The 20,841-nt window shown below is 40.9% G+C and overlaps 1 protein-coding gene and 1 non-coding gene across 4 annotated transcripts in view; both read left to right on the forward strand.

Moving 5' to 3' along the window:
- The first annotated feature begins 13,198 nt into the window (after window positions 1-13,198).
- METAP1D (methionyl aminopeptidase type 1D, mitochondrial) overlaps window positions 13,199-20,841 on the forward strand; it is an 88,094-nt gene continuing 80,451 nt past the window's right edge. The window contains exon 1 of one of the 3 annotated variants that reach the window (XM_041723527.1): window positions 13,199-13,258. In XM_041723527.1, the coding sequence (XP_041579461.1) occupies window positions 13,219-13,258 (40 nt within the window). In that variant the 5' untranslated portion in view covers window positions 13,199-13,218. The remainder of the gene's footprint in view (window positions 13,259-20,841) is intronic. The other 2 variants (XM_041723526.1, XM_041723528.1) reach the window with 2 other exon arrangements.
- On the forward strand, window positions 14,364-14,467 carry LOC121472382. Its single transcript, XR_005982868.1, has one exon. It is a non-coding gene; the product is annotated as a U6 spliceosomal RNA (small nuclear RNA).

A 20,841-nucleotide genomic window follows, 5' to 3' on the forward strand; every position in this document is an offset into this window, starting at 1 on the left:
TGCTAATGTGTGATGATATGATTCTTAAATACTTAGGATAAACTTTTAGGTCTTGTTAAAAACCTTTAGGTTTTCACATCACATAATATCCTCTATGTCCATTCATGTTGTCACAAATGGCTTTTAGGCTTTTATTATTATTCCTCCCATTTTTTGCTTCTAAGATTTTATATCTGGCACCTTTAAAACACTCCTCTTTAAGCTCTTCCTAGTAATCTTGTTTTTCCTGTGTGATTTCTCCAAACAGGAAATGTTCCTAGTATAGATTTGTTTTAAATAAACTCCCCTATTAACTATTTTTTGGAGAGGGGGTGGATGGATAAAGAGAGAAAGGAAACTAGATATAGCCTAAAGCCTAAATGTTTGGCATCACATATTAGTTGAAGGTAATTTAGAAGTTAGCACAATTAGGGGCAGTACCTGGGTGGCTCAGTAGTTGAACACCTGCCTTTGACTTAGGTCATGATTCCAGAGTCCAGGGATCAAGTCTCGCATCAGGCTCCCTGTGGGCTGCCTGCTTCTCCCTCTGCCTGTGTCTCTGGCTCTGTGTCTCATGAATAAATAAAATCTTTTTTTAAAAAGTTAGCATAAACATTTATAAATAATGTTAAATAATAAATTAGTTTATAAAAATGAGTTTACACACCATTATGAAATGTATCTTGTATAAAATGAGGTATATATCTGTTGTGATTTGTTACAAGGTTCTGAAGATGTTGAAGTCCAAACAGGAAAAAAACCCAGTGATGATAAATTGCTTACTATAGTCTTTTTTTTTTTTTTTTAAGATTTTATTTATTTATTCATGAGAGACATACAGAGAGAGAGAGAGAGAGAGGCAGAGACACAGGCAGAGGGAGAAGCAGGCTCCATGCAGGGAGCCCCATGTGGGACTTGATCCCGGGACCCCAGGATCACATGCTGAGCCGAAGGCAGACACCCAACCGCGGAGCCACCCAGGCATCCTGAATTACTATAGTCTTAACTTTATTTTTATTAGAGTATAAATAAATTGCCTGATACAGAATCATTAAAAGTAAAAGCCTCATGTTTATAATGTGTGCCAGTAGTGAGGCACTGTATAACATCAAAAATGGGATGTAAGTTGAATTTTATTTTTAAAACCTGATTTGAAAATAAAAAAAATCTGATTTGCTTGGTGCTTAAGGCAAAATCCCAACTTGGGTAAGTACTGTTTTATCCTTAGATCAGCTTCCCATCAGTAAAACCTGCCAAACATAGGAGAAGCAAAGTAGCTAGTACCCTCGACACAAAATAGCTGTGGCCAGCAGTATACCAACAGCACTAAGCCATCGCCTTAGAATCACGGTGTTGGAAAAGTTTTGTTCCCACCTCAAAAGTTTATATAGAGAGATAAAACTTGGATATCTGAGAGTGTATATGTACATTATTTGTTCAGCTAGAATGAAGTAGTTAAAATTCTTTCTGAAAATACATGAAAGCAATTTGCTTTTCATCTAAATTAGCTAACTTCAAAATTTATTAAAAATTCACATTTAAGGGGATCCCTGGGTGGTTCAGTGGTTTAGTGTCACCTTCGGCACAGGGTGTGATCCTGGAGTCCCGGGCTCGGGTCCCATGTCGGGCTCCCTGTGTGGAGCCTGCTTCTCTCTCTGCCTGTGTCTCTGCCTCTCTGTGTGTGTGTCTCTCATGAATAAATAAATAAAATCTTTAAAAAAAAGAGTCTGAGGCTTAAATGACTGAGCCACTCAGGCGCCCCCTCTAACTTGCTCTTTAAACTTGATATATCTCGGGGCACCTTGGTGATTCAGTCGGTTAAGTGTCTTGCTCTTGATTTGGGCTTAGGTCATGATTTCAGGCTCCTTGGATAGAGCCCTAAGTCAGGCTCCAAGCTTGGTGGGGAGTCGGCTTGAGATTCTCTCCTTCTGCCCCTTCCCCCCCTACTTGTGCTCTAATAAATAAATAAATAAATAAATAAATAAATCTTTTAAAAATAAACTTGATATATCTTGGAGATCATTAAAACTATTATTTAATGGCTGCACAGTATTCCATTGTATGGGTATACTATGAGTTACTTTACCAATCCCCTATGATTTAGGTTGTTTCCAATATTTTCCATTACAAACGGTACTGCAATGCATATTCCTACACATGTGCTATACATACATGTGCAAGTATATCCACACATCGGAGCCCTAGAAATCACATACTTTATTCTGATCTCATTCTTCTAGTGACTATTACATTTACAACAAATTAACATGAACTAACGTTACAGAAGCTTGATACTGTACCAATGTGGAATAAATTATGCAGATAGGAGCATATTGGACTAATCCAACCATCCTCATTCGCAGCTAGAAATATGAATTATCTTAAAGTCAAAATGATTTGAATGCTTAGGCATATGTACCTGACTTTTTGTTTATTCCTTTAGTCTTGCTGAGCTCTTCTCAAACCTTATAATCCAGAAGAACTGCTGTATAGCAGGGTTTCTCAACCTCAGCACTACTGACATTTTGGGCCAGATCATTCTTTGTTGTGTGGGGCTGACCTATGTACTGTGAGCTGGTTAACAGCATCCCTGGCTTCTATCCACTAGATGCCATTAGCACTGCCCTCATCTCCAGTTGTAACAACCAAAAGTGTTTAGACATTGCTATGGGTCCTCTGGGGGACAAAATCACCGTTGGTTGAGAACCACTGCTACATGGGATTGAATGCTCATCCGTGTTAAGCACTATTTTTTATTATGTAACTAACATAGACATTGTACAAAAGTCAAAAATGAATAAGAGTATTTGATGAGAAGCTGCCCTCCCTTCCACTCAGTCACCCAATTCACTTCTCCAAAGGCAAGTACTTTTTTTACCAGTCTCTCTTGTGTCCCTCATAGTCTGCAAATATCTGTAATTTTTTGTTTCATCACAAATGCTGATATACCATATGTAGTACTCAGAATGTTTTCCAGTCAAATTTAGCTCAATTGGGGGCATGTGGATGGCTAAGTCGGTTAAGTGTCTGCCTTTGGTTCAGGCCATGATTTCACAGTTGTGGGGTCAAGCCCTGCAAGGGGCTCCCTGCTCAGCAGGGAGTCTTTGTCTCCCTCTCCCTGCTTGCATTCTCTCTCTCACTCTCTTTCAAATGAATAAAATCTTTTAAAAAATTTAACTCATTTTTATTAGTATATATTAGAATGCATCAGTTTTAAATTTTTAAAAAGATTTTATTTATTTATTTGATAGAGGGGAAGAGAGCACAAGCAGGGGGAGCTGCAGAGGAAAAGGGAGAAGCAGACTCCCTGCTGAACAAGGAGCCCAATGTGGGCTGGGATCATGACCTGAGCTGCAAGGCAGCTGCTTAACTGACTGAGCCACCCAGGTGCCCCAGAACACTTCAATTCTAAACACTGTGATTAAACAGCTGTTTGAGGGACGTCTGGGAGGCTCAGTGGTTGAGCGTCTGCCTTCAGCCCAGGGCCTGATCCTGGAGTCCTAGGATGGAGTCCAGTCAGGCTCCCTGCAGGGAGCCTGCTTCTCCCTCTGCCTGTGTCTCTGCCTCTGTGTCTCTCACAAATAAATAAATAAAATTTCTTAAAAAAAAAAAAAACAACAGCTGTTTGATATTCCATAGTTTGATTTCAATGTGTTTAACCCAATCCTATATTAACAGACATTTAGGTTGTTTCCCAGCCTCTGCTCTTACAGGCAGTGCTGCAGGGAATATTCTTGTGTATACCCCAATTGTACATGTGGGAGTGTGTATACATGATGGTGATGGAATCAGTGAGCAAAAGGGTATAGACATTTTACATCTTGGTAGGTTTATTTTATTTTTTAATTAATTAATTAATTAATTAATTAATTTATTTAATGAGAGAGAGAGAGAGAGAGGCAGAGACATAGGCAGAGGGAGAAGCAGGCTCCATGCACCGGGAGCCCAACGTGGGATTCGATCCCGGGTCTTCTTGGTAGGTTTAATACACAGTTGAGACAACAAAGAAATGTGAATATGGACTCTGTTTTAGGTGATACGGGATTTTGCATTTTTGTGATAATATTGTGATTATGTAGAAAATGTCATTATTCCTACGAGTTACATGCTGAAGTAGGTTTTAAAGATTTTTTTTTTTTTTTGGTTTTAAAGATTTAAAGATTTAAAGATTTACTTATTTGAGAGAGTATGAGAGAGAGAGAGACCGCGCGCAGAGGAAGAGAGAGAAGTAGGCTCCCTGTTGAGCAGGGAGCCTGATGTAGGGCTTAATCCCAAGATCCTGGGATCACCATCTGAGGGGAAGGCAGAAGCTTGACTCACTGAACCACCAGGTGCCCCTAATGTTGAAGTATTTAGGAACAGTCATAGTGTCTGCAACTTACATACACACATGCATACATAGACAAATATGTATATAAACAGAAACAGAAAGCAAATGTGCCAAAAAATTTTAAATTATTGAATCTCGATAGAGGTATATCCTCTAGATGTTACCATATATATATAGTTATATAGAAGTTTACCGTATGATTCTTCAACCTTTCTGTATTAGGTTTTCAAAATAAAAATTGGAAAGGAAAACTTATTGCATTCATGTAAAAAAAAAAAAAAACCCAATACCATGAGAAAGGAACAAATAGTAAGAAGAGCTCTCGGAAATTTAAAATAAATATTCTAATTCAAGCAGCAGAAATGTGGGGCATAAAGTTGAAGAAATTTCCTAGAACACTGAAAAGAGAAAACATGAGAGAAAAGATAAATCAATGTGGGAAATCTGATAGCTTATTTTCATTCCAGAGAGGAAAAGAAAGCAGAACATTATCAAAGAAAGAGGACAGTTCCTAAGAAGCTAAAGAACTGAATCTTCAAATTAGCAGCTCACTGAAGGTTGAATAGGCTTAAACCATCATCACTAACATTTACTGAGCACTTACTATCTGCTAAGCACTCGAATGGGTCCTGTCAGTTCTCACAACAACCCTCAGAGACACATGGTACTCTCCTCAGGTGAGGCCTGGGGAGAGGTATGTTGTCTGAGGTCACACAGAAAGAGGCAGAGCTAGGACTTCAGTGCAGGCAGTCTAATTTACTCAGGTTTTTAACCACTACACCACTTACCTAAAAAGACCCATATAGACTAAATTATTAAATTTCAAAACACTGAGCATAAAAATAAAAATCCTAAATGCTTTTAGAGGGCAAAACAGAGGTCACGTGGGGGAGGTGGGAGCATTTAAATAGCATCAGACTTCTCATCAAGCATACTCCATGCTAAAAAGACAACGGAACAATGTCTTCAAAGCATAGAATCCTATATCCAAACTATCAGTCAAATGATGCTTTTGGAACTCTAAGCAACGAGAAAACTTATGTCACACACTTTCTGATGAAGTTCCTTGTAGGTCTATTTCAGCAGTATGAAAGTGAAATCAAAGAGCATGTTAAGACATGGAATATAAGAAATGGTAAAACTAATCTGATTCCAATAAAAGGAAATCTGAGCATAGCAACTGAATAACATACCTAAGAAAGTGGTCCAAATTATAATAGGAAATTATGAACTCAAGAAAAAAAAAAAAACAATGTATAAGAAAGTCAGAGTCCAAACATCATAAACTGTAGTTGGCATGGCTTTGAGCAGTAACTAGAAACAAATTGCTTGAGTTCAGTTGGATTGGGAAAGGGTAGGATGGGAGACTATCCCTTTTCAGTGTAAACCCTTGTTATAACTGCATGTTTTTAAAAACTATGCGTCATGCTGATAACAAAATTTTATTTAAATACCATCACTATATTGTTCAGCATCTAATGTTGAATGTATATAATTGTCAAATAAACTATAACTGTAAAACATGTAAATTTTATTTTTTTAAAGATTTTATTTATTCAAGATAGAGAATAAGAGCACGAGCTGGGGTGGGGGGCAAAGGGCAAGGGAGAAGCAGGCTCCCCACTGAGCAAGGAATCCAACATAGGGGATTCGATCCCAGGATCCTGGGATCATGACTCGAGCCAAAGGCAGATGCTTAATCAACTGAACCACCCAGGTCCCCCCAAAACATGTAAATTTTAAAAATAAGTTTACGTGAAGCAGACAAATGGCATCTTTAAACAGTGAGACTGTGCTCAGCCTGACTTCCACAACAGGACTTGCCAAAAAAAAAAAAAAGATAACCCCCTTTAGCCTCCTAAAGAGCTTTCTTTAATAAAAAAACAAACAAACAAACAAACAGAAACTACTAAAAAACACAATATGCAATCCTTTTCTTTGGAAACTGATTCTCAAAGGGACCACAGTACTAAAAGCAACTGTCCCTATCCCTGACACCCTGGTGCTATGAATCAACAGACACTACATAGAAAACCAAAGCTTTGAAATTTTTTGTGTCATAATTTGGGGGGTCTTTCCATTAACCCTGTGGAGAAATATAATGCAATAAAAGTGTAATGCCATCTCATGAATATCTGAAGAGTGTAAGATGCTTATTAATATCTTGTAAAAAATATTTTTTTAAGATCTCCCGTGTTATAAAGGACACAGGCTGGAAAAGGGTTGCATCTTCTCTCCTACGACCTCTCTGGGCCTCACTCTCTTGATCTCCAAATTGGAAGGGGTAGAGTTAGAGCTGTTTCAGGTGGTCTTTGCAGCCCTTTCCAGTTCTTCAACTGTATTCTCTCTCTTCAAACTTAATAAAAGGCCAGTTGGAAAGTGTGCTTTGGCTAGACGCTCATGTGGTTCACCTGGACAGTTCTTTAGATTTTTAATTAATAATTTTGGCAGGTGAATCTGTGTGGAAGTCTTGGGCTGTACAGTTTGTTTGCCTGCTCTCTGAATCCCCCTTTGTGCAGGCCGTGGGGCCACCACAGTGAGGCTTGTTTGCTGTCTGTTCCTACAGCAGCTGCTGCTTTTCTTTCTTTATCCTTTATCAAGCAAAAGAAAATGCAGTGATGTTTGTGTGTGCTTCAGAGGAGGGAAATGCTCTCCAGACAGGTTATTCTCTGGGTTAAAGTGGATGGGGTGAGCACAGAGGAGCTAGCTCAATGGGAAGAGAGGTCGAGGCAGCATCTGCCCTCCTGTTTGTTTCGACAGTTTCAGTCTTGTGTATAGAATGTGTTGAGTGAGAGACGAGCAGAAGTTAAGAAATGCACTACTGCTTCGTTCGTCAGCCAGTTTGGGGAGTGGAGGCGGGGAGTAGGAGGGGAGAAGGGGACATACAGCCAGTCTTCTTTTTCTATTATTAAACCCCTTGCAATTCCATCATCTCCACTTCGCAGCTTCTTACTGCTGTGTACCCTGCATAACCGTTAACTGACCAAGAAGTACTGTTTCCCGCTTCTGGTAGGAAACATCAAAATTCCAAATACTTTCCAGCCGTGACATTGATGGTCAAACCGCTCTATGAATTGGTTTCACACAATCCTACAGGACCATATAATTTTTGCTCAAGCACACTAAGCATGAAACAGCAAACAGAACCATAAAGCCAGTAAAAGAATATACAAAGATGGAAAGATCTGAGAAGGTAACCAGGAGTGAACCATCACTTTGGGAGGGAAAGGGAACAAAACAGTAAGTAATCTTAGAGAAGGGTGGAAACAGTGAAAGGGGAACAAGTGTGTGTGTGGGGGTGGGGTGGGGAGCAAAAGGTAGAGAGAATGCACAGTAGACTGCAATAAAGCCACAGGTACCATGTGCGTTCCTGGGCTTCTGCATATGATTTGCCAGGTCTGCTGCCTTGGGCTCCATATAGATGTGTGACTGGTCACGGTAACAAGAGGTTCCTTCCCTCAGAAAGCCCAATGGTACGTGCATAGAAACAACATCTGGATGAATATATATCCACCTGTTAATACTGATCACCTAGAGCGAGTTTTTCTGGGTGACTCCTGCTTTCTATATTATACATCTGAGTCATTCATTCATTCATTCTTTTTTTTTTTTTTAAGATTTATTTATTCACGAAAGACATAGAGAGAGAGGCAGAGCCGCAGGCAGAGGGAGAAGCAGGTTCCCTGCGGGGAGCCTGATCTCAGGAGCCGGGGACCATGACCTGAGCTAAAGGCAGATGATCAACCGCTGAGCCACTCAGGGGCCCCCAACATCTTGGTGTTTCTAAGCATTTTTAAAAAGCACGTATTACATTCTTGTGTAAACAGAAAAGACAAACCAAAACACAGACTTTTAAAAAAGTTCCAACGAGGAGATCAAGAGTGTTTTCCTTTCTCTTTCTTCTTTTACAAGCGTGGATTAGAGATGCTCAAGGAAGAATTATATCCCTCTCTCTCACCTTCATCTTTGCAGTAAGTGAAAGAGATTAAATAGGTTCTAATTTCCTGGAGACTTGTATAATTAGAGGTCAGCGATTTTCTCAGGTCTGGGCAGCCAGGGATAGCCAGAATCTGTAACCCCTTATACCTGGAGTTGTTCTACGGGGCTTATCCTCTTAAAAGTATTTGCTCCTTCTTTATGTGAGCATGTTAGTCTCAGCTTTCTGATTCGTGTTTTTTTATTTTTTTATTTTTTTAAGATTCTAAGTAATCTCCACACCCAATATGGGGCTCGAACTCACAATCCCGAGATCAAGAGTTGCACACGCTACCAACTGAGCTGGCCACACACTCCTCCAATTAGTTTCCTTTTTTTTTTTTTTTTTTTTTTAAGGTCCAATTAGTTTCTTAAGAACAGTAATATTTCATCTCTTTGGAGCCTAGAGTAGGCATTTAAGTATTTCTTCGTTGGCTGGTTGATTGCTAAATTTGAGTGTAAACTTTTTGCCTTTCTTCCTTACTCTGATGGAAATTCTTCATTCTCCCGAAGCATATTTTTCAGGTGCTACTTTTCCAGGGATTACTAATAAGGAATAGATGGCAGTCACTGATGGTACACATTTCTTTTTATTTGGATTTCATGCGGACAAATGCACACTTCTGCTTTTTTTTTTTTTTTCACACTTCTGCTTTAACCCAACTTCCCTCAGAGCCAATTCCAAGACATGAGGTCAAGGATGCCTTCTTTCCTCAAACCTGCACAGGCCCAAAGCCAAATCTGACCAAAAGAAGTATTGTCAGAAAACTCAGATGCATCAGTGACTGAGGTCTCTGACTATCCTCCTCCTCTTCCCTATAGCCTTCCCATGCCCTCCTTCCCTTGGCTCTTGCCACCACTCCATGCTCCAACAATGAATAGGCTATTATGCTGAGGCATTATTTCTGCTTACAATCTTCCATAATATCTTTCAAGCCAAGAGGGTGAACCAACATGAAATTAATACTGGCTAGACTGAGCCTGAAAGCAACAACTCCCTTGGGGCCTTGTTTCAGTCCTACCCTCCAGCTAAGTGAGCCCTGTCAGATTCCATTTTACTCTGCTTATCTTGACAGACTGTTCAGGAAGGTGCAGCAAGCTACTTGCTGAGCCCATCTGGATCAGGCTTATAAATGATATAGATTCCTGAAATGTTCTGAATGTCAGTGTAGGAGGGGCTCAGGTAAGACAATAGCGTTCTTAGAAGATGGTGGACTTAAAGTTTCACTTACATAGTGTCATTAGACAAATAAAAAATGAGAAGGATGGGAGGGTCACATACAACTAAAGCCCCACTCTCTTGTTCCCTGGTTCCTTCTTAGTTGGTACTGCTAGATATATAAAAAAAAAAAAAAAAAAAAAAACAAACAAACAAACAAACAGGGCACAAGTAGCAAGGAGAAATCCTCTTGATTTCTCACAACTGCCTTAGATATGGTATTACTTTTCCTCAAAGCATCTGCACATTTTCTCAAAGGATACCCATAGATAACTCAGTAACATGTCCATTGTCTCAAATGTTGAGATAGGAAATGACCTTCTGCCAGCAAGAGTGCCTTAGAAATTTTCTCCCTGGGAGTGCCCGGTGGCTCAGTCAAATGAGAGTCTGGCTTGAGCTCAGGTCATCATCTCAGGGTCCTGGGTCCTGGGATGGAGCTGCCTCGGGCTCCCTACTCTCCTCCCTCTCCCTCTGTTTGCTCCCCCTGCTTGTGCTCTCTTGCTATCTCTCTGTCAAATAAATAAATAAAACCTTTAAAAAAAAAAAAAAAGGAAAAGAAAGAAATTTTCCGCTTGAATGTATAATCATCTGAAGCTGGACCCTAACTTCACAGGGGTCCAATGAGCTGCTGAGACAGGTCCCTGTTGTATGTGCAGATATGCTTATGCAGGACTCCTAATTCCTGGAAAGAATGTTCATTTGACTTAAAAAAATGTGAGTAAATAAAAGTATTTTCTCATACTAAAATCAGATAAGTCAGAGTGCAAGACTAGAAATACTCTTCTCAAGCCATGGAGTAAAATGCTAAGAAATGATCCTGATATCAAATCAAAGGGCAAATTTTTCTGATTAATATGGCAAAATTGAGAAGCAAGGTCAAGAAGGGTAAACGAATGTGTCACAGGCTAGAAGATGGTCCTGGTGAAGCTGTGCAGGCTATTGGGCACCAGTTTCCCTTGGCAGGCCATAGACTCTGCTTTGTGCCCACTAGGAAATACTGCACTATTTCAGTTAGTTTTACAATGTGTTTGTATATTCTATAGATATGTAAGCATCTTAGCATAGTTTATATTTTTAAGTATCTTGCATTATAGGTAATCCTAATAAGTATTTATAAATCTAAACTCGTAAAACAAGTTTCAGGATGATGGTTTACAAAGCAAAATTTATTTTTAAAGAGATTTACTTCACGTTGCATAATCCCCTAGAGCATTTAAAAAATGTGAATTTGAATTAGGGATTCAAGACATACATTACAGAAACCAATATAATTTAAATTTTATTACAAACTATATGCAACTTTTGAAAAAGTTATATGGTATAAATCTATAATAAAATTTCGTTAAGTAGAAGAAGGAAAAACTGACTTCAAAAATATGAATATCAGAATTTATTTCTGATTTATTTCTTTTACAAAAGAAGATAAAAAGATTTTAAAAAATAGGACATGAACTTAGGTAAAATGTAAAAACCGATGTAAAAGACCTATAAAACAATAATTAATCACAATTAATAAAAATATTTAACCTTAAAGAGTGAATTTTTGGACACAGAAACTGAAGGTATTAAGAACTTATCCTTTATTTCTTGAACCCTGGTTTTGAAAAACTACTCAAACTTTTTATTCAAGAATCCCAAGTACAAAATCTGAACATTGGTGGGAGTTCAAAATAGTAAAGTACCACAATATATAATTAACCTCTATTTCACAGGTGGGAAGATGGGAGTAGAAAAGTGAGTCAGTAGTGGTTACTCATCTAAACAGAAGCATTCTAATGCCCTGACTGTTCAGGATCAGAAAATGTTAGAATTTTAAGAAATCTCAGATGTTGGTGGTCTAGCCTTTTATCTTGTTGGTCAGTATGCATTTATCTCATAAATTGATTTTTTGGAGAACACATACTGTCAACTTTTAATTCTTCTAATGTCAGAGGGATATAGTACGACATAAACCAAATCAGAGGTCAGGATGAGCTACATAACCTGTGCAAGTTCTTATCTTTCTTATCATTTCTAGCTTATCCTAGATAACCACATTCTATGCCAAACTTATTGGGCATTTCCTCACTGGAGTCCACTATGGCAGTGCCACCTGAGTCCACATAGTGTTTCCTTTTCCTTCTAGTTGCAGGGGAACAGAACAGATTTACCAAATTCAAAAACCCTCTACCTGGAACTGATCTGAGTCTGAAAAAGGTGGAGCTTGAAGTAACCTGTGGGGGTTCTCTTCATTCTCATCCTTGCACATCTTCCTTACCTCGTGGAAAACAGTATTTCTCTTTATCTTTCAAGGTGACCCAAAAGCATCCCAAACTGGGCCTCCAAGAAGTATAGCATGTGTCCTCTAATGAACTGCCACAATTCATTCTTTGAAAGTAAAAATACCAAAACTATGTAGTCATTAAAAAGCATGAGTTTGAACTAAGATTTGAGGTTTATAATGAGTGTAAAAAGCGAGTCCTAACAGTAAGTATGTGAGTCCACTTAAAATATTTCCGCATATTTGCCTGTAAAAGGCACGGAGTGATGCACACAGTGGTTGACTGAAGAGTGGGATTACAGTGTGCAGAGAAGGTTAGGAAGGGGATTTGGGCTCTTCCCTTTATTCACTTCTGAACTGTCTGGATGTTTCACCACGTGTGTTCTTAAATGCTTACAAATTGATTAGGAAACGCCCACATCCACCAAGAATCCTTATCAATCTTTACTGCATTAAAAGTCTGGGAAACCGTTAAATTCTTGCTTTGAACCGGGTTCCATGGAGAGTTCAACTCCTTCACCAGACATTCCTAAAATACCTGGTTCTTTGGCACCAGGCTACCGAGATCAATAACACCTGCTCTATTTCGGGATGCAAACCTGCTCCAAAATGCAGCTAAGAGGAAAAGTGAATTTGGTTAAGAATGGGCACCGTCATCACCTGGAATGCAACAGCACCCTCACCGGCTCCTACTTGGCCTTCCCCGGGCTTCATCCCTCGGCAGCGCCACCGGCCGACGTCACCATTTCATTCTTAAAAGTCGAATTTAGGATTAAGACTCCGGTTCACACCGCTGAGCGGGAAGTGTCCTTGGGGGAAAGACAAGCCCCCCCCCCCCAGAACCCCGGGTGGGGGGTGGGGGGTGGGGGGGTGTATCCTCAATGGATTTTGCAGCTGTACACAGATTCCTGGAGTCTCTGCTGAGTAATGTAATTTCTGGGACAGCAAAGGGGCAGCTGATGACTTTGAACCGAATTTTACCTTTCAACTCAATCCAGGGAAATTGCAACAGAGTGGCCGACGACGCAAAGTGCTAGATTGTGCTTTATTTATTTATTTATTTATTTTTAATTTTTTTCCTCCCAACTTCACGTTTCCATGCACCAGAATGTTGATGCTACAAATACGGGACGCCACGCTTACCTGACAGGCTTCTTCCATCCCACCTGGGAGCGGGGGCTCTGGGCGAGCGCGCGAACGGTGGCCGGAGCCCGCCTCTCGCGGCCGGAGCGGGCTCGGCGGGCCGCGCTTCCCCTGCTGGCCCCCGGCGCCGGAGCCGCTACGCTGCCGGGGCTCCCGCAGTCAGCCCCCCGCGCGCACGCGCGCTCCCCCGGGGCGGCCCCGGCGCCTCCAGGTTCCCGCAGGGCTGCGACTGGACAGTTCCAGCGGGCAGGGCGGGGCGGGGCGGGGCGGGGCGGCGGGGGAGGGCTCGGCGGCCACGTGACCCGCGCCAACATGGCGGCGCCCAGCGGCGTCCACCTGCTCGTCCGCAGAGGTAAGCGCCTGGAGAACGGCCCCCGCGGGGCTTTGCACCGTGGCTCCCTCGCTCGCTGAGCGCCCGGGTTCAGAAGGGTTGCACACCCGCGCTCAAACACTTCGGCGCACACACGAATGTACTTTCAGTTCCACCGACACGTGCAGACCCACAGGCTGACAACACTTAGACACGCCGCAGGAAGAGACCCGTTATTCACTCGTCATTCACTCGTCACTGCGGGGCATCTGTTCTCAGTCACTCCTTGCGATGTATGGGACATTGTCTGAGGTTTTTCTTTTTTTGTAAGATTTTATTTATGCATGAGAGACAGAGAGAGAGAGAGAGAGAGGCAGAGACACAGGCAGAGGGAGAAGCAGGCTCCATGCAGGAAGCCCGACGTGGGGCTCGATCCCGGGTCCCCGGGGTCACGCCCTGGGCTAAAGGCGGGCGCTCAACCGCCGAGCCTCGCCCCCCCCCCCCCCCCCCCCGGGCTGCCCTGAGGTTTTTCTTACCCCTGGTCAGTTGTATGATTAGTGTAGCAAACTTGATTATTTTGGCTGCGGAGCGGTGAACCGACGGTAACTCTGAAAGGCGCCCGGATGCCCGGTTGCCTCAGAGAAAGCAGTTGGCGTCGATTGTATGATCGGCTTGAGAATCCCACGTCTTTTGGGAAACTTGCAACATGTGATTATTCTGTTACCGTGACTTGAGAAGGGGAGAAATCATGCCTGGGTAGCCCTCTGTAGGTGTTACACCCTTGCGTGAGGGGTGAGATTTTTAGGAAATGTGCAAACACTTGTGCTGGTAAATTAGGGAAACCGTTCTTGGATTTGAACTAGTTTCTGAATCTTGGTTAGAACGAACTAGGAAGTTATTTCAAGGGTTGGGAAAGAGGGGACTGATAGGTATACATTGGGGGACTGCTTAGGTATCAGGCATGTAGGAACAGCAGTCCTGTGGGGTATATAGTTCATAGTAAACATAGCTACCGTTTATGAAGTGCTTTTTAAGCCCATGATACTGTCAGCACCTTTTCTATGCTAGCTACCTTTTATTTTTTATTTATTTTTAAATTAATTAATTAATTAATTTTGCTAGCTACCTTTAAAAACCCAATGAGTCAATGCCTCCTTGGGCAGCACCTATACTATAATTGGAACTGTACAGAGGTTAGCATGGCTCCTGTGCAAGGATGATATGCAAATCTGTACAGTATTCCATATTTTTTGGAGTTAAATTTTTTAAACTATAAATAAATAAAGGAGCACTGTACTGTGAAGAGTAAATTAAAGAAAGCCAATGAGTTAGGCATTACTCCCTGTTTGCAGACCAGAAAAGTGAGACAGAGAGGTGAAATAATATGATTAAGACCGCACAGATTGTAAGAGGAAGGTGATGTAAGCAGTATTTTGGACTGGTTGGATGTTAGAGTGTAAGTCAACATGAGACTGCAGCCTTGTGAAAAGAGCCCCAATTTACATCTCTTAAGGTCTGGGCTCCAGGCCAAGCTCTGTTTACTAATCAAGTTACTTTTCTGTTTCCTCTTTTGGCAAGAAATAATGGTGTTTAGACTTCTTTGTGTACAGGTAATGGTGAAGAGGATCTGGGGAGATAGTCAAAGTGGAGGAGGAACCAAAACACACATGCGTATTTTGTGTATATACACACACACACATAATCCCCACAGGTTACAAAAATAACATTGATTTTTTTATTTTTTTGGTCACTTAACATTTTGACAAATGTTGATTCAGTCTTCATCTTGGGAAGGACTGCTGTAGGGAAGCCGGATTGGGTTATGGGTTCCTATAACCCTTTCCACTATATCCCACAGTGCTACAACAACCAAAAGAGGAGTTTTCTGATTAGGAAAGGGAGAGAAGGGATCCCTGGGTGGCGCAGCGGTTTGGCGCCTGCCTTTGGCCCATGGCGCGATCCTGGAGACACCGGATGGAGTCCCATGTCGGGCTCCCAGTGCATGGAGCCTGCTTCTCCCTCTGCCTGTGTCTCTGCCTCTCTCTCTCTGTGTGTGTGACTATCATAAATAAATAAAAAAAAAATTTTTAAAAAAGGGAAAGGGAGAGAAAAATGTGAAGATATTTTTTAACCTCCTAAGAAGGGCATGAGGTTTTTCTCATGATTCTCCAGCTTACTGTAGCTTTGGTCACTGTATACCCTACATACAGTAGTTACAAACCTTCTCTTTTTTTAAAAAGAAAGATTTTATTTATTTATTCATTCATGAGACACACACACACAGAGAGAGAGAGAGAGAGAGAGAGAGGCAGAGACACAGGCAGAGGGAGAAGCAGGCTCCATGCAGGGAGCCCGACGTGGAACTCCATCCTGGGACTCCAGGATCACGCCCTGGGCCAAAGGCAGGTGCTAAACCCCTGAGCCACCCAGGTGTCCCACAAACCTTCTCTTAATGTTCCCACTCCTAACTGTTAATTCTTTTTTTTTTTTAATTTTTTAAAAAATTTTTATTTATTTATGATAGTCACACACAGAGAGAGAGAGAGAGAGAGAGGCAGAGACATAGGCAGAGGGAGAAGCAGGCTCCATGCACTGGGAGCCCGACGTGGGATTCGATCCCGGGTCTCCAGGATCGCGCCCTGGGCCAAAGGCAGGCGCCAAACCGCTGCGCCACCCAGGGATTCCCTAACTGTTAATTCTTATTCAGCAGGAACTGTATCTTATCTGTCTGGTTTAACAAGCAAGTAACTGGCTCAAAGTTACACTTATTAAACATACTGAATTGAGAAGCTATGAAGACTTGTTCTCTCCCATCATGGGCTAAGGAATAGGTAGAAACTGTGAGTAGTGACATTGGAAAGGAGAAAGGACAGATCAGTCTCTTGGAAGCAAGAGATAAGGTAACAAGAGTCTTTTAGGGGTGAAAGTATTCCCTGGTATTAGCACTAGCAGGAAATCCCAGATGAAGACACATAATGCCTACTCCCAGGGCCCAGGAAGTCTTTCTTGCTTAGTCTCTCACTACCAACCCAACTTTTTTTTTTTTTTAAGATTTTATTTATTTATTCATGAGAGAAAGAGGCAGAGACACAGGCAGAGGGAGAAGCAGGCTCCATGCAGGGAGCCCGATGTGGGACTCGATCCTGGGTCTCCAGGATCATGCCCTCGGCTGAAGGCAGACGCTAAACCCCTGAGCCACCCAGGGATCCCCACTACCAACCCAACTTAACAGGAATCCTTGTTCCAGCTCCCGAAGCCACCCCACAAGATCCTTTGTATAGGAAGGAATGGGGAAGGCAAGTAAGTGTGGCATACTTTGTCCTTGACATTCTGGCTTTTATGAGCCAATCCCTCATGTCTTCTTGTCTTCTATCTCTCTAATTTTCCCAGACTTTCATTAGGCTTTACTGTTAGGTTTCCAAATATTATTGTTCCCCTAACATTCTGTTCTAAACTCTCATCCCTTGCTTTCTCTCTTTGTTGTCACAAATTAAATTTATCTACCTCAATGACTGTCAAATCTAGATGATTTTTAAAAAAATGAACAAAGTATCTGCTGGTACTGGGTACCAGGCCTCAATGCCAGCTCTCTATTAGGTATCTTTTCCTAGATGTCAGAGGCCCCTTGAACTCAGCAGGTCCAACATGGAAATGAATATTTTTCTCCACATCGTCTTCTGGCCTATAGGCTTTACCTTCATCAATTATATTACCATCCAGTCAGTATCTAAGTGAAAGCATTTGAGTTCTCTTGGTCTTCACCATTTCTTTTAATTTTTCTGTCCAGTGAGTCCGTAAATCCCCCAAGCTATTTACTTACTTTTTTTTTTTTTTTAAGATTTTATTTATTTATTCATGAGAGACAAAGACTGAGAGAGACAGAGGCAGAGACACAGACAGAGGGAGAAGCAGGCTCCATGCAGGGAGCCCGATGTGGAACTCGATCCCGGGACTCCAGGATCATGCCCTGGGCCTAAGGCAAGTGCCAAACCGCTGAGCCACCCAGGGATCCCCTTTACTTAACTTATTTTTAATTCAAGTATGATTAACATGCAGTGTTATGTTACTCTCAGGTATATAAAAAAAATTAGTGTACCTCTGTCTCCCCGCTAGAATGGGAGCTTCTTACAGGCATGTCTGACCTTCTTCATCTGTCTCCCCAAAGCCTGGAGCACAGTGTCTGCACGTGGTAAGGACTTAGTTTTATAACTGAGTGAAAACCGTTTCAAATTGTAGCTTCCTGTAGAAATATTTGTGCACAGAAGTTGTATGGTAGGCCTAAAGAATAATTATCTCAAAATGTCAGTTTTCACATATCAGGCCTAGGCAGTGAATTTTTTTTCCTTCCTCCCTCCCTCCCCTCACCTTCGTTCGTTCCTTCCTTCCCTTCATTCCTTTCTTTCTTTTTCACTTTCTTTTTTATATTCCATCTCTCTCCAAGAATAATTTAAGGCAGTTTTACTTCTGTGTATCTTTTTTGGCAACTATGAGAATTTCACTCCAAGTTATTTTAATTATGAATCAGACTTATAATTAGAAAAAAGAGAGGTTGAAATGGGGGATGGGAAGAAATTCGAAAAAGAAGGGCTTGAAGTTTAAGCAGTGTGGCCATGGGAGAGGTGAAGGAAGCTGAATGGAAGTAAACCCAGCACCTGAGCACTATCCCGCTGTACTTCCACAAGCTATGTGGAAGGAGTTGGAGCTGTGAGAAGAGAGGAGGCTGACTGTTGGCAAGTCTGGCAGAAATTCTAAGAAAGGCGCAGCTCGTGGGTGTGTGAAATAGTCTGGCCTTTGCAGAGAGCTGTGTGGCAATGTCTGTCAAGATGTAAGATATACGTGCTTTTTACCTAGCAATTCTGCTTTTGGGAATTTATCCTAAGAGAACAATAGGATGAGTACCAAAGGTGTTTGAATAAGGTTGTATGTTGGTTATATTGGACAGAAACTGAAATGTCCATTGGTACGAGACATTGGCTACGTAAATTGTGCTTCATCCATGCACTGGAGTGCTATGCAGCCATTAGAAAAAATGATGTCGAGGGGCACCTGGGTGGTGCAGTCCATTAAGCATCTGGCTCTTGGTTTCAGCTCAGGTTGTGATCTCAGGGTCATGAGATTGAGCCCTGTGTAGGGCTCCGTGCTCAGCGCAGAGTCTGCTTGAGATTCTTCCCCTCTCTGTCCCTCCTGCTAGTGCTCTCTTGCTCTCTAATAAATAAATAAATCTTTAAAAAAAATAGATGATGTCGATGTACTGTAGACTTAAATAGTCATTGACACATATTGAGGCAAAAAAGTCAGGGTATAGAACAGTATATCCCCATTTGTGTAAAAGCAAGTATCTTTGTTTCCTTATTTGTATATATGCACAAAGAGGTATCTAGAATGATGTTCACCCAAATGTTCATAGTTATTTCTAGATGGTGAGATTGGACTTATTTTTGTTTTTTTGTACTTTATATGTTTGAATTTTATATATTAAGTATTTTTATTCTCCAAATATTATGTAATATAGCCAAATAGAATATTTGTATTATTATTCATTACTATACTATAAGATATAGTGCTATTGCTATTTCATCATTATTGATTTTTTTAGTTTAACAAATGTAAAAAATATTTACAAGTGCCTCTGTTCATTTGTGACTCGATGGCCATTGATTCTTTCACTGAGAATTCTCTTACCGTAGTGGTTTTTCAAAAAGTTAACCTTGGGACACCTGGGTGGTTCAGAGTTGAGCGTCAGGTCAGGTCGTGATCCCAGCGTCCTGGGATCGAGTTCTGCATTCCCACCAGAGCCTGCTTCTCCCTCTGCCTATGTCTCTGCCTCTCTCTGTGTGTCTTTCATGAATAAATAAATAAAATCATGGAAAAAAATTTAATCTCCAGGTAGGGGAGGGGTTGTTATATATCATGAATTAAGTACTTGAAACTTTTGTCTCCTGACTTGAGATCCTTACTATTCATATGCTTCTGTAGGAAAATGTGTCCTCAATTTTGCCAAACCAAGTTAAAATTAAGTTTTGGGATATGGTCTATGTACAATTTGGAAAATACTAATGTAATAAGGAGCTTCCCGTGACTTAAACTCTATTCATGTTGATAGCCAGTGATGAAATGGATTTTTGCTATCTGATATTTCCTTTTTATTTCTCTTTTTTAAGATTTTATTTATTTGAGAGAGAGGAAGAGAGAGAGAGCACGGATGAGCAGGGTGAGGAGAGAGGGAGAAGCAGGCTCCGTGTTGAGCAGGGACCCTGATGTGGAGCTTGATTCCAGGACCCCGGGACCATGACCCAAGCCAAAGGCAGATGCCTAAACGACTGACACACCCAGGCACCCCACTATCTGATATTTCTTAACAAATACCATTCAACCCTATCGTAATATAGCTTTTTACACATAGATTAAGACATGCTTAATAATCAAATCATGAAAAAAAATAATCAAACCATGGCCCTAAATTCTCTAAAGTCAGACATGTCCCTAAAGCCATATATGTTTTCCTCTGCTTGAAAAAACTTTGTATAACACAGATAGCTCCTGTCTCCCATTGAAATTATAAAATCTCAGTGCACAGTGTAGGACATGTAGACCCTCAGTGATGAATAACAAGTCATTAAAAAAAAAAAAAAACATGATGTTGACCTGTGTTTGTTGACATGGAATGATGTCCACAAAGTATATTGTTTGGAAAAAGCAAGTTATACAACAGTTTAATATAATCCCATTTTGTAAAAGCAAGTACCAGTATCTTCATGTGTGTTTAAGTGTATAACATACAGAGAAAGAAAATATTCTAAATAATCAATTTCTATGAAATGCCCACTTTTCCCAAGCACCGGAAATCTTTGAAGATGTAGAGTGGATGCTGTATATCTCAGGGAATTTGACAAAAATGGAAGGAGATTAATATGTGTGCAGGACTTCACTTGAACATCTTATTTTATAGTTAAAAAAAGCTTTTTCTTGTGGAAGCTGGATTTTCTTTTTTAGCTTTTGAACATGGGGAGTTTCTTTTCTTTTCTTTTCTTTTTTAAGATTTTATTTATTTGAGAGAGAGAGAGCACAGGTGAGGGGAGGGTCAGACTTCCTGCTTCCCACACCCAACCCCAGGACCCTGGGATCATGACCTGAGCTGAAGGCAGACATTTAACCGACTGAGCCACCCAGATGCCCCAGGGAGATATGAATGATTTCAAACATACACAAAATTAGAGTAGTAAAATAAGGTCCCAAATACCTATCACCTAGTTATAATAATCACCAATTTATGGCCTCTCTAGTTTTATCTTTACCCCTGGTCACTCTCTCCCTGAAACTGGATTATTTTGAAGCACACCCCAGATATCATGTAATTTCACCTGTAGATTTTTCATTATGTGTCTCTGAAAGACAGGGAGCCCTTTTTATTTTCTTCATATGCTGTACTTACCAGTTCTAGAATTTTCGATTGGTTTCTTTCTTTCTTTCTTTCTTTCTTTCTTTCTTTCTTTCTTTCTTTCTTTCCTTCTTTCTTTTCTTTTCTTTTTTTCTCTTTTCTTTTCTTTTCTTTTCTTTTCTTTTCTTTTCTTTTCTTTTCTTTTCTTTTCTTTTCTTTTCTTTTCTTTTCTTTCTTTTCTTTTCTT

The sequence above is a fragment of the Vulpes lagopus genome, chromosome 11 (genome assembly GCF_018345385.1).
Source record: "Vulpes lagopus strain Blue_001 chromosome 11, ASM1834538v1, whole genome shotgun sequence".
NCBI lineage: Eukaryota > Metazoa > Chordata > Mammalia > Carnivora > Canidae > Vulpes > Vulpes lagopus.